Source organism: Thunnus maccoyii, chromosome 1 (assembly GCF_910596095.1).
Source record: "Thunnus maccoyii chromosome 1, fThuMac1.1, whole genome shotgun sequence".
NCBI classification, from domain to species: Eukaryota; Metazoa; Chordata; class Actinopteri; order Scombriformes; family Scombridae; genus Thunnus; species Thunnus maccoyii.
In genome coordinates, this window is record NC_056533.1 from 15,337,988 (window position 1) to 15,350,935 (window position 12,948).

The 12,948-nt window shown below is 39.7% G+C and overlaps 1 protein-coding gene across 4 annotated transcripts in view; it reads left to right on the forward strand.

Annotated features, from left to right (window-relative positions):
• The window catches only part of tln2a (talin 2a), a 96,240-nt gene that overhangs the window by 56,979 nt on the left and 26,313 nt on the right, over positions 1-12,948 (forward strand). For all 4 annotated transcript variants that reach the window (XM_042406228.1, XM_042406256.1, XM_042406239.1 and 1 more), the window contains exons 17-26: positions 629-837; positions 2,083-2,181; positions 2,559-2,726; positions 3,824-3,958; positions 5,238-5,397; positions 7,721-7,887; positions 10,449-10,577; positions 11,559-11,672; positions 11,895-12,008; positions 12,569-12,703. In XM_042406228.1, coding sequence (XP_042262162.1) covers positions 629-837; positions 2,083-2,181; positions 2,559-2,726; positions 3,824-3,958; positions 5,238-5,397; positions 7,721-7,887; positions 10,449-10,577; positions 11,559-11,672; positions 11,895-12,008; positions 12,569-12,703 — 1,430 coding nt within the window. The remainder of the gene's footprint in view (positions 1-628; positions 838-2,082; positions 2,182-2,558; positions 2,727-3,823; positions 3,959-5,237; positions 5,398-7,720; positions 7,888-10,448; positions 10,578-11,558; positions 11,673-11,894; positions 12,009-12,568; positions 12,704-12,948) is intronic.

Genomic DNA, 12,948 nt, shown 5'->3' on the forward strand with positions numbered 1-12,948 from the left:
TACACATTGTTGTAGCATTTGTGGCATTTATTGTAAATAAAATGGTTTAAGTCCTTCAGGAACCCTTGATGGGGTCAGTGAAAGTCTTAAGACCTATGCCCAGAGTTTTTATGAGTAATTTTAGGGATGCTATTTTCTGCACAGTTTAATTGATCTGGCCAATTAACAACTTTAAAGCAGAATCTTTCCATTAGTCTCACACTCATTAACAGCATTATGGATCCTGTATGAAGTCTAATGGTTCCTTCATCTCCTGCTGTGGTTTGGTGAATATGGGACAGTGAATTCTGAACCATTCAAGGTTAAAGTCAGTTGATCAGTCTGCTGGTTGTTTTTTCAGTCTGTTATCTGTGCTTTAGACAGATAACAGCTTATACCTAATTTCTGTACTTTCTCAAGTATATTTCCCAGTGCTTACTTAAATGGACTGATGTGTTTTATGCAGAGTCTCTAATTATACTCGAAAGCAAAATGTTGACCCTTGGTTGAATGATTAATTTATACATATCAGTGAATCTTAAGGATGCTCACTTGAGAGCATTTTGCATTTTTCTTTCTTGGGGGTTTGAATTAAAGGGCTTTATTTTTCTGATGGCCTCTCTTATTCTCCTCTTACTGTCCCCAATAGGTGACCCGACTGACACAGACTACACAGCAGTGGGCTGCGCCATCACCACCATCTCCTCCAACCTGACAGAAATGTCAAAGGGTGTGAAGCTGTTGGCTGCACTGATGGAGGATGAGGTGGGTGGAGGTAACGACCTGATGAGGGCTGCCCGGACACTAGCAGGGGCCGTGTCTGACTTGCTGAAGGCTGTGGAGCCGGCATCTGGAGAGGTGAGCAAAGAAACTTCAAACTCTGAGATTATAATACTAATTCATAAGTCAAACATGGCAAATTCACCTTTTTAATAGATGCACAGAACATTGCAGCCTTAGAATTATCAGTCTGTCTATATACTTATCTATTTTTCCCCTGAAAACGGACATTCAGAATTGTATTCCGTACCTTTCCCTCCTTCTGTAGCCATCTGCACACCAGACATGTTGAAAGATGCAGATCTGTTGTTCATGTTCAAGTCCAACATAGCAAATAATGTGTGAAGGACATAATGAATGATGTTGATCTCAAACCAAATGGAGGAAGAGAAGTGGATAAAGTGGGTAAATTGTTGAAAAAGTCACAAAATGGAGAATAACCTGTGAAAATGAAGCCTGACTTTGGATTTGAGCCCATGCAGCAACCAAACTTTTCACCATGTGTTTTACTTGAAATGCCAGATTTAGTCTGTATTTTGTTGTCTTCACACAAAATGCTTTGTTCCTCCCAAATTGACAACGACAACCTAAAAAGTTAATTAAATTTGCCGCAGAGCAGCTCGACCCTGAGACAATGTATGGTCTCTTAATAATGCAGCGTCTCTCCTGGTCTTCCAAAACTCCACGTAATTATATTAACATCCTGTGCTGCTGGCCAGCTTCAGCTAACTGAATTGTCCTGGCTGGTCTGAATAAAGACCTCTGACTGAGGCTGAACTGATTGGCAGACATGTGCTGTTTTTTAATGGAAACACAGCTAGCTTAAAAATACTGCAAAACACACATGGTGAATAATTCACTTGTGAGACTGTGCATCTACTTGTGTTGCAGGACTTTAATGTTCTGACCAGTGTCTATTAAGAGTTATGGGGGGGGGGGGGGGGTTGTCTGGAACATTCAGGAGTTAATGAACTGTACAGTGCTGGGCTGGTAATCTACATAATACACATGTTTATCTATCTTAGGGAGAACCCTGAGCTTTATAAAGTTGTGCATTATGGATGCTGGTTGTTGGACAGATAACATGTGACTGTAGGCTCCTTAGATGAAGACATGTAGGCTCTCTTTGTTAACTGTGTCTTTGTGTAGGAATATTATGAATCACTCTAGCACTGATGCAGCATACAGCACATTAAAATACTGTGCAGGTTAAGTAGAAGCCATATCTCAAGATGCAAGATGATGCTGTTTCAAACCAGGCCTCTAAATGCAGTTTCACATCCTGATTGCTTTGTGTGTGTGTGTATGTGTGTGTGTCTGCAGCCCAGACAGACTGTGCTGACGGCAGCAGGCAGCATCGGCCAGGCTAGTGGAGACCTCCTGCGCCAGATTGGAGAGAGCGAGACAGACGAGAGGTTCCAGGTAAAACTGCACTCCATCCATTTGTCATAATCACTGCTCTCAGTGAAGTGTTCAGAGAAAACCATGGTATCCAGGAACTGCTGCTCAGCTAATCAAGAACACATTGTAACCAGGGGAAGATGGAGTAAACACTAGTATATTCAAACAAGTTTTTTTCATTATGTAACCTGAGTTTCTTAGTTTGAACAGATTGCTCAACTGCGAATATAACCTTTGTGGCATAGATCATTTTACTTTAGTCTGAGCTATTCAAATGCTAATGCCATAATATTGCTTAATCTGTTTAAGAGAGAGGCAAAAAAATGTGTACAAAAGATATATAAAGTTGCTGATGAGATGTTTTGTGTTGTCTTCCTGCCTTGCTACCTGTTGTGCAGGATATCCTGATGAATCTGGCTAAAGCGGTGGCCAACGCCGCAGCCATGTTGGTGCTGAAGGCCAAGAATGTGGCCCAGGTTGCAGAGGACACCGTTCTTCAAAACCGAGTAATTGCTGCAGCCACCCAGTGTGCCCTGTCCACCTCCCAGCTGGTGGCATGTGCCAAGGTACAGGAACATGCTCAAATGTTATAAATTAACCTGCCTCTCCACTAAAACAAGAGCGCTTTGTGAATAAGTGTGTGTGCTGAACATTCACCAATGTTCCCAAGAATGAAATGTGAGACTCATTGTACTAAACGACTCACATCACATCAAGTATTTGTACAACATGCACTCAGTTCTCAAAAAATAAATTTAGCAGATATGCAAATACTTAAAAACGATGCACTGGTGTTGTAATATTTTTTTAAATTTATTATGTCAGATCTGTCTCGGATTTGAATATTATTATTATTATTATTATTTGGGAAGCTATTTGGTGAAGTGCATGACAATAATTTCCCATTTGCTATTTCACCATTTCTCAAGCAGACTTTACAGTGAGGTTTGGTAAATAGATATTTATGTCCTCAAATATTTTAATAACTTAAGATTTGTCTGCAGCGTAAGAAACTGTGTTTTTGGAGTGTGAATACATGAGAATGCACTAAGGCACTGTTAAATACACAGTCATTTGTGCATCCATAATTGTACAACCCACATGCCTCTAATTAGTTTAAATGCCCTCTTGGCTCCCAATCTGAATAGTTGCATTTACTAAACAAATCCTCACCTCTCTGCATGGTAGTGTGATGAAAACCATCTGCTGAAGAATCCCTTTCCCTTTTCTAATCTTTGTTTCCTCTGTTCTTTTGTGAAATGTGATTTGTAATTTATTGATGAAAAGACTGTTATCGCAGTGCATTTATACCAACGTAGAAGATTTTTATGGTTTATGTTTGAGTCACGTTGGGGAAGTTAAATGCAGATTATATTGGGCTAGAGCTGGAATGATTAACTGATTAATCCGTTTGTTAATCAACAAAATTAATGTGCAATAATTAATAATTATTTTAGATTATATTCATTATAGTGTTTTCTTTGTCCTCTATGATAGAAAACTGAATATTTTTGGAATTTTCAAGTTTGGCCTTTCACACATTTTTGCCCCATATGATGCTATTATTATTATTCTTTTTCATATTTTATGTCCCTGTTATTGCATAACTATTTTTTTTCTTCCAATTCCTCACTTTCATTTCTTTCTACCTTCCATGTTGTAGGTGGTGAGTCCCACCATCAGTTCCCCTGTTTGTCAGGAGCAATTAATCGAAGCTGGAAAGCTGGTGGATCGCTCAGTGGAGAGCTGTGTCCAGGCCTGCCTCTCAGCCACAGAGGATGGTGAGCTCCTCAAACAGGTAAGTTTGACTGCTGTGCACTTAACTGTGGTCCTCCATGTATGGTTTTTCTCCTTTTTGTTTCAGAAAATATTGTAACAAGTTGTATCACGAGTTTGACCCAGAAAACACTAATTAGCAGCAAATGAGTTGACTGGTGTGTTTTTTAGGATACTGATTCTCAAGCTTTTTGTCATGTAAGCTACATCAGACATTTTTTAATGTCTCCATGCTGGCAACAGCCGTGGCCAGAGGCATTATGTTTTCAAGTTGTCTGTACTTACATACGTCTGTTTGTACATCCCATTCTTGTAAGTGCGAAATCTCAGGAATGCCTTGAGGGAATTTCTTCAAATTTGGCACAAACGTCCACTTGGACTCGAGGATGAACTGATTACATTTTGGTGGTCAAAGGTGAAGGTCACTGTGACATCACCCATCCCAATCTCCTGAACGAGATATCTCAGGAACACCTTGAGGGAATTTCATTACATCTGGCACACATGTCCACTTGGACTCAAGGATGAACTGATTAGAATTTGGTGGTCAAAGGTCAAGATCACTGTGACCTCAAAAAACACGTTTTTGGACATAACTCAAGAATTCATACGCTAATTAAAGTATGACAAAGTTTCACACAAATGTCCAATAGGATAAAATAATGAAGTGATGAAATTTTATATCGAAATGGTCAAAGGTCAACTTCACTATGGCATCATAATGTTCTGCAAAAACAGTTTTCTGGCCATTATTCAACACCATAACTCAGGAACAGAAGGGGAGATTGTGACCATATTTCACATTTGGTTGGATGCTGAATTGGTGACACTAATCTTTGGGGGCCCACCCTGAAACTGTGGTGATTGTTTAGATAATCTTTGCTGCCGGGTTGAAGATGTGTTAGGATTTGTAGCTTCTTTGCCGCAACATCCATATCTGAAGCATCATCTACTGTCATGGCTACAACTTTGTGTTCTATCAGAATCAGCTTTATTGGCCAAGCAACTGAATACATACAAGGAGAATACACTTAATACCTTTATATTTAATTCCTTCAAAGTCTTCACTAATATTATATGAGTCTGGACAGACATGAATGTAAACTGCAACTTGACTGGTTGGCGGAGACACACGGTTTAATTCAGGGAATTCTGTTTGTGCACTAACACACGGCTTAAGAAGCAATGAAGATAATGAGTCCAGTGTGCCTCTCTCCACCCTGCTGGAATAAGAATAAGGGAATAATGCAGCTTAAGAAACACAGCACTAATATTGATGATGTACATCTCCTGTGTTGAAGGTGAGTGCAGCAGCCAGCGTGGTGAGTCAGGCTCTGGGAGATCTCTTGCAACACGTCCGGCAGTACACGTCAAGGGGAGAGCCTATCGGGCGCTACGACCAGGCCACAGACACCATTATGACCGTCACTGAGAGTATCTTCAGCTCAATGGGAGATGCAGGTGAGTTCAAAAGAGGATGTTGCTTGGAGATGAAAAGCTGGGAAGATTAGGGGCTAAAAAAAATAAAATATTGAATATATATTGACCTTGATGCAATTTTGTTTGTGATTAAGTAATGATGTACGGTACTTAGGTTAAGGAACAGCCTAATTAATTGCCCTTTTACTGAAAATGTATTTTTGATTTGAAAAGCAATCATGGATTAAACAGTCATTGGCAGTAAATCACAACCTGCAGCCAGCTACTTTCAGTGAGGTTCTAGTTTTTATTTTGGTCAGTCAGTCAGTCAGTTGGTCAACTTTGGTCCAGGCTAAATTATTTCAACAACTATTGCATGAAATGCAGTACAGATAATCATGGTCCTCAGAGGACGCATCCTAATGACTTTGGTGACCCCCTGACTTTTCCTCTAGTGCCACCATGAGGTTTACATTTGTGGTTTTGAGTGAAATGTCTTTTCGACTATTGTATAGTTTGTATGCTTTGCCATGATAATTAGCACACAATTTGTCCAATACTACAATTAGTTATAATTACAGTTATAACATACAGCATGTTATAAATATTAGCACGCTAACATGCTAAACCAAGACTGTTTACATGGTAAATATTACCTGCTTAACATCAGCATTTTAGCATCGTCTTCGTTAGCATGCTGATGTTAGCATTTAGCCGAAAGCACCTCTTTGCCTAACAAACCTGCTAGCATGGCTTTAAACTCATCTTGTTGATAATACAGCTGGTACTTGAAAATAAAGAATTAAATAATTTTATAGAATTATCAATAATCTAGGCAAAAATAAAACCTAAAAAACTATAAAAGATAAAGGCAAGGTTGGTGGAACCAGCCACACCTGTCTCAGTACTTTGTGCAACCCACCACAGAGTCTCTATTTAAATATGGCATAATTTTGGCACCTGTTGTACTTTGAAATTTAATCTAAAATGTGGCTAAATTTGACCTGCCTTAGCCATATATCTTGGTTTAAAAAAGTGATGAAAAAGCACAAACTATATCTAATCTAAGCTGTAAAACTTGCTTGCCACCACAGCTCTAAAGTTTTTGTTTCTCAGTACATGTCTACTGTGTTATCAGTTTCTGTTTCATCCATCTTCTCCTCTGTGGCATGATGGTGGGTTTGAATGGACTGCTGTCAGACCTGGTGCAGCCACAGAGAAAAGCTGACAGTGATGTTAACAAGTCTGACAGCGGTGAAAGACGGGAAGATAGAAAGCAGCGCAGAGAGAACGTCCTGGCCCAGCGGTCAGCTTGGCTGGATTGATTGGTTTGATAGACCAGTAGAATGACTGTTTGCTCTGCTGAGGCCTGAATACACACAGCCAGTTGGAGAATACCGCCTTTGAACTGGTGTCAGATATGTCAGGTTATGTCACACCTGGCACAAAAATGGGACAAAAATTTGTGGTGTGACGAATTTAAAAAAAGGAGTGAATCCTTCTGTAGTCGAGTGTTGGCACATCAGCTGAGATATTCACATGAATTATAGCGGCATGCTGCCAGATAGCTTTTGTGTTAGGTCTGCTTTGACAGAGAGAATTTAGACACTGTGTCTTTCCATCCCTTTTGTCTTAGCTCATTAGTCTGATTCTTCTTTTTTTTTTTTTTTTCAGAGGGAGTCAGACACACCGGGGCTGGTGGAATAGTTACATCCAATTGTTTTAGTCAGTCAGCTACCGGTGTTATACAGATCTAATTAGGGAGACCATTACAACAGTGTGAGAAATTCAGCCACGTTGTTTCTTTTGCATCTTGTTTTCTCCCACCAGGTGACATTCAAATGTTCATGTTTAACTGCTAGCTATTGCTTATTACCTCAAACAGTCCCGGTATGAGTCAACACACCATCAGCCATTTTAACAAGTAAATTTCTCCTACTGATACAGGATTAAAGGGTATCAAATTAAAGTCAATGTAGTCTTGTTGAAATATTTGTTGGTTTGCCAGCACTCTATCACTTGCATCATTATTCCTAAAAAGGTTATCAACCATACAGTAGTGAGTACTTTATTACAAGTAGTTGAAGAAATGAAGATGGATTTAAGGATTTTTTTTTTTGTCTGAATTGTTCATGACTATCAAGTCAGGAGGTTTTGCTACAAAAGGATAGCATTAAGCAATTACTTTTTTTTTTTTTTTTTTTTACATAAGTGTCACCTGAATAATCTCTATGTATGACTCATACATTTGCACTTTTCTCATCTCTCTCTCTCTCTCTCTCGCTCTCTCGCTCTCTCGCTTCCTCTCTCCTTCCTCTCACCTCTCCCCACCTTTGTCTTCTGTCCCCACTGTTCTTCCTCTCAGGAGAGATGGTCCGTCAGGCTCGGGTGTTGGCTCAGGCCACCTCAGACCTGGTGAACGCCATGAGGTCTGATGCTGAAGCTGAGGTGGATGTCGACAATTCTAAGAAGTTGCTGGCAGCTGCTAAACTGCTGGCTGACGCAACTGCAAGGATGGTGGAGGCAGCAAAGGTAACCGGGCTACGAAACATAAAGTATATCATATTTTCTAGGTTTATTTTTTGATTTTTTTTTCATTCACAGCTCAACTTTTGACAACAAAAAGCAGTACGTTGTATAGTATACCACTTCAAACTCTTTAAAAGTTTCCGTTTTAATCATTGGATTGTCATTTCTTAAGACCAGATAAAGATCTACAGCGCTGGGTTTAGCTGCACTACAAGGTGACCTTTTCAGTGACAGCAGAGGGGAAAGAGTGGGGTGTACGTGCAAGCGGGTGTGCGTGTGTTTGCAAAACAGAGAAAGGATGACAGTGTGGGAAGTGATTCACTTAAGGTGTTTTTTCACCAAAAAAATAACCTTTTAAAACTTCCTTGTAATAAAGATTGATGGCATGGACTTATCTTTTAATTTGATCTTTAACATCTGAATCACAATGTGTGTTTCTAAAAGGGGTTTTACAGTGTAATTTTTCTAATTATATGGTAAAGTCAACATTTACATACATGGACAACTTTCCAAGATGGAAAGATGAAATTTATGACCGAATTTGTGGGTGTGTAGAATTTTAGTTTAAGATATGCAATTTAAATTAGTTGTCAGAATTTAGGGTTTCCGTTAAGAATCCGGAAAGGCCGGGCATGCTCTCATTGTGTCTTTGTTTCATTACTTCATCTGTATACAGCAGATCCAGGATTTGTCTCTTGTACTGGTCTCTGACCAAAGCGAAGACTTGCAAAAGCTGTGCTTGCTGTTGATGTGAATGGGTCAATACATGTTAAGGCTTTGCATCTGTTTCTTTTGGTTTCTACAATAATTACTGTAGAATTACTGTAAAACTAGTAGATAATGAAGGCAACTTGTAGTACCCTCAGCCACAAAGTCCTCTAAAGAAACCTGATGACAAACTTCAAGAAATACCAATTTACTCACACCATGTGCTATGTCAATCTGTCAACGTTGAATGCATTTTAATGAACTGAAATTTGACATCCGGTCCATTTTTTTTTTTTATCATTTATTTATGCAGGGTCTGATATGACCTTTCAGTTTGAACTGTACAATAACATGTCAGAGCAACATTGAGATTTATCATGTATTTAGTCTTCATGCCTCAAGTTTTCAGTGAAACATGATTAAGATTAAGACGACATCAAACTCTTTCCTCCCAGACTGCTCCAGGGGAGGTTTAGCTTTGCCACTGACCCCCATCTTCTTCTCTCTCAACTCTTTATCTCCTACATCACTCTCATTATCTGTCTACCCAATCACAGATTGATATTAATAGCTCTCCACTTCCACCATGAAAATTAAATGACGCCTTCCAGCTGGTTAGTCGAGTTTGATGCCAGACTTATCACCCGTCACAGCTGTATATTTATCTGTGTCGGTGGAGGCTGAGACCTTAGCCAGCCGTTGCCTTGGTAACTGATTAATTGAGCCTTTGTCGTATAGTTTTTGGACGTATTTTTCACTTGTTTTTCTTACTTAATGCTTAAGTTAGGTGATTTGCTGTGGTTTACTTTTTTATGCATGTACTGTATCAGTGTAAAACAGACCCTTTTTGAAGGCTAGTTTCCTATGATGAATTCTTGCATGTGATATCCTTAGTCCCTCTGGAAATCAGCACTTTTTAATAATTATGCAAATTAGCTGTTCTATTTAAGTGGTGTCAGCGCTTGCCAACAGGCAGATGACAGCTGCAAACTCCACTGACATGAAGCTGGTCACTAACATCGTTTTACAAAATATGCAAATACTTAACAGTGAAACAACCTTTTTTCTCTGTTTGTACACTCGTGTGCCTTGTTGATAGCGATATCTCTGTGACTTCTGCCACCAGCAGCTGTGGGGTTAAAAATAACCTTAATGACATGGATTTTCAGTTGCGTAAACACCCACCTCTCTGTGTAGCTGCAGGTGAAGCTACTGAGTTCCCAGTTAATTAACCTAATGGCATCGGGCTTAGCTTTCTCTCCAACAGCAGGAGACACTGAGGCGCTAAGTGATATTGGTCTCCACACAACCCAGTTAACTTGGGTACTGCTAGATACACAAACAGCAAGATAAAAAGGTCTGCTTGCTAATGTGAATTAACAACGTCTCTTAACATTCAGCTGTTAACAAAGCACTGATTGTTTGAGCGAAGACGAGCTGCAGCTGAGTTTGAGTGCAGTGATTAAGTCTGCGTCATTTCTAAAGATCTGTGTACACCGATTGGATATTCTAAGATTATATGTATTTGTTGATGGCAGCTGTGTAGGTGTGTCTTCTGCTTGTCCCAGTAGGAGTGTGTGTGATGTGTTAAATGTTAACAGTCACTCAGAAATGTTACTGCTTTCCAGAAAAAAGAAATAGGGCAAAAATTTAACATGAAATAGCTTTTTAAAAGACTATAGAAAGTCAGGGAATATTGGAATTGGATTATCCAAGAATATACCTGAATGCATTGTTTTCTTTGTCTTCCCTGCTCTATACCAGCTGTTGACCCACCTGGCTCACAAGTCATGTATGCTGATCACTGTTCGTGCATGTGTGTGTGTGTGTGTGTGTGTGTGTGTGTGTGTTCTCAGGGTGCAGCAGCGTACCCAGAGAACGAGGATCAGCAGCAGAGACTGAGGGAAGCTGCAGAGGGGCTGCGTGTGGCCACCAACGCTGCTGCTCAGAACGCCATAAAGAAGAAGCTGATCAACAGACTGGAGGTCAGTGATGAAAGCTTAACTTTTACCTGCAAACACTGTTTTGTTACATCCACTTACCACACTTTGACCTGAGTGAAACAACAAACTTCAGAATGAGGTAATTTCTTCCTGAATTTAAAGGTTCAGTGTGTAGAATTTAGTGGAATAGCGGAACCGACTTGGCAGAAATGGAATATAATATTCATAAGGATGTTTTAATTGGTGTATAATCACCTGAAAATAAGAATCGTGTATTCGTTACCTTAGAACGAGCCCTTTATATCCACCTAGGGAGCAGGTCTTCTTCCACAGAGCCCGCCATGTTGCACCGCCATGTTTCTACAGTACATGTTGATTTCAGTAGCATATCATTTCCCATTTAATGTCAAATTTTTACACAAATTTAGGTTTGTCACTTTTTAAAATGGTCCTTAACTTGGAAAAATGGTGGGACTCATTGACTCATGGCCCAGTTTAACTCATTAACAGAGTTTCAGTGTGTTTGTTACTCAGTTTACAGGCTGGGCCGTCCCTTATCATATTATATTCTGTTATGATGTGCGGTTGTATGCATGTTTTACTTTCACTATTGTTATGAGTTATATTTAATATTAGGATTTTTATTATCTACAATAACTTCTTAGTTTTGAATAAACAAGATGTGAGACCTTAATTTGAAATTGAGTATTTAAGGACAGACCTTTTTATTATGCTGTATTTACACTCTAATACATGGATGTTTAATAATGTATTTAGTGCAGCTTACATTGCCAGAGATGCTTTTAGCGTACCGTTGTGTGGTAAGGAAATACAAACATGTATAGAAAAATTATCAGGACTGTAATTTAAAATCACTTAAACCACACATTCGACACTAGAATCTTTTAACATCCGGTCAGAGATGTGACCTTAGAGGCCTTTTGAATGGATACTTGAAAATGTATTGATACAGGCAATACGGTTACTATATTTTACATGTGGATATGTCTTAATATTCTTCAGAATGCTGCCAAGCAAGCTGCGGCTGCAGCCACACAGACCATCGCTGCTGCTCAAAATGCTGCCGCCTCTAACAAGAACACTGCTGCTCACCAGCAGCTGGTGCAGAGCTGTAAGGTGGGGATGCTTTTTTTTTTTTTAGGTTTTCTTTGTTTTATATATTAATGAATCTTTCCTCACACCACTGTTCCTATTCTTATCAGCTGCATAATGTCACCATATCATGTGTAAATTGCTTACTTGATGGTACATAGACCAGTATGATAAAAAGAAGGATTTTATACTGTCTCAGTCTTGATTGTGTATTTATGCTTGTGTATGCGTTTTTTTTGTGTATAGGCAGTGGCTGATCACATCCCACAGCTCGTCCAGGGGGTGCGTGGCAGTCAGGCCAAACCAGAAGACCTCAGTGCACAACTAGCCCTCATCATCGCCAGCCAGAACTTCCTACAGGTGCAAAACACACACACACACACACACACACACACACACACACACACACACACACACACACACACACACACACACACACAGACACAGACACAGACACAGACACAGACACACACACACACACAGACACAGACACAGGGGCACACATGCCCCACCATTTCTTACTTTTGAGAAGGGATTGTTAAAACTTTTATGTCCCATACTCAAAGTGAATAACTTCTCTTCTTCCTTGGGAACCAGGCTGAAAAAAGTATAAATAGTGTTTCTTCCATGTGGGGACCCATTAAAAATAGGCCTGTAACCTCTTTTTGGTGTGATAGACACACTGCAGTGGTGGGGTTATGTTTTTAAGTAGCACTTTTAGAGCTGATACAGGAGCATAAATTCATGTACCTATTGGTGAAATTGCCACCATATAATTTAAACCTATGTTCATTGCTGCCTGGAGCAACATTTAGTTTTCTAAATAGTCCCTTGCTGCTCCAAGGGAAAATATGTTTTTATCAAACATTTTAGACTTTGTTTTTATCAAAACACATTTTACTTTTTTCCCCTCTCTGCAGCCCGGTAGTAAGATGGTGACCTCGGCCAAGTCATCTGTTCCCACGGTGACGGATCAGGCTGCAGCCATGCAATTGGGTCAGTGTGCCAAGAACCTGGCCACCTGTCTGGCTGAGCTGAGGACGTCTGCACAGAAGGTAGGACACAAATGCTCGGAGGCATTCATACGTATAACAGGGCATGCAGGGAGTCACTGCCAGTTACGCACAAGAGCTTGCATGCAAAAACTTCTCACACTTGCATCATTCCAGAAATGTACTGTACCTCTTTGGATCATTTATAATAACCTTAATTTCTAAAATCATGAAATAGACAAAAATAGAGACATTGTAACTAGCAGGAACTGACAACAGAATATGTTTTGTTAAAGGATGACTACTTA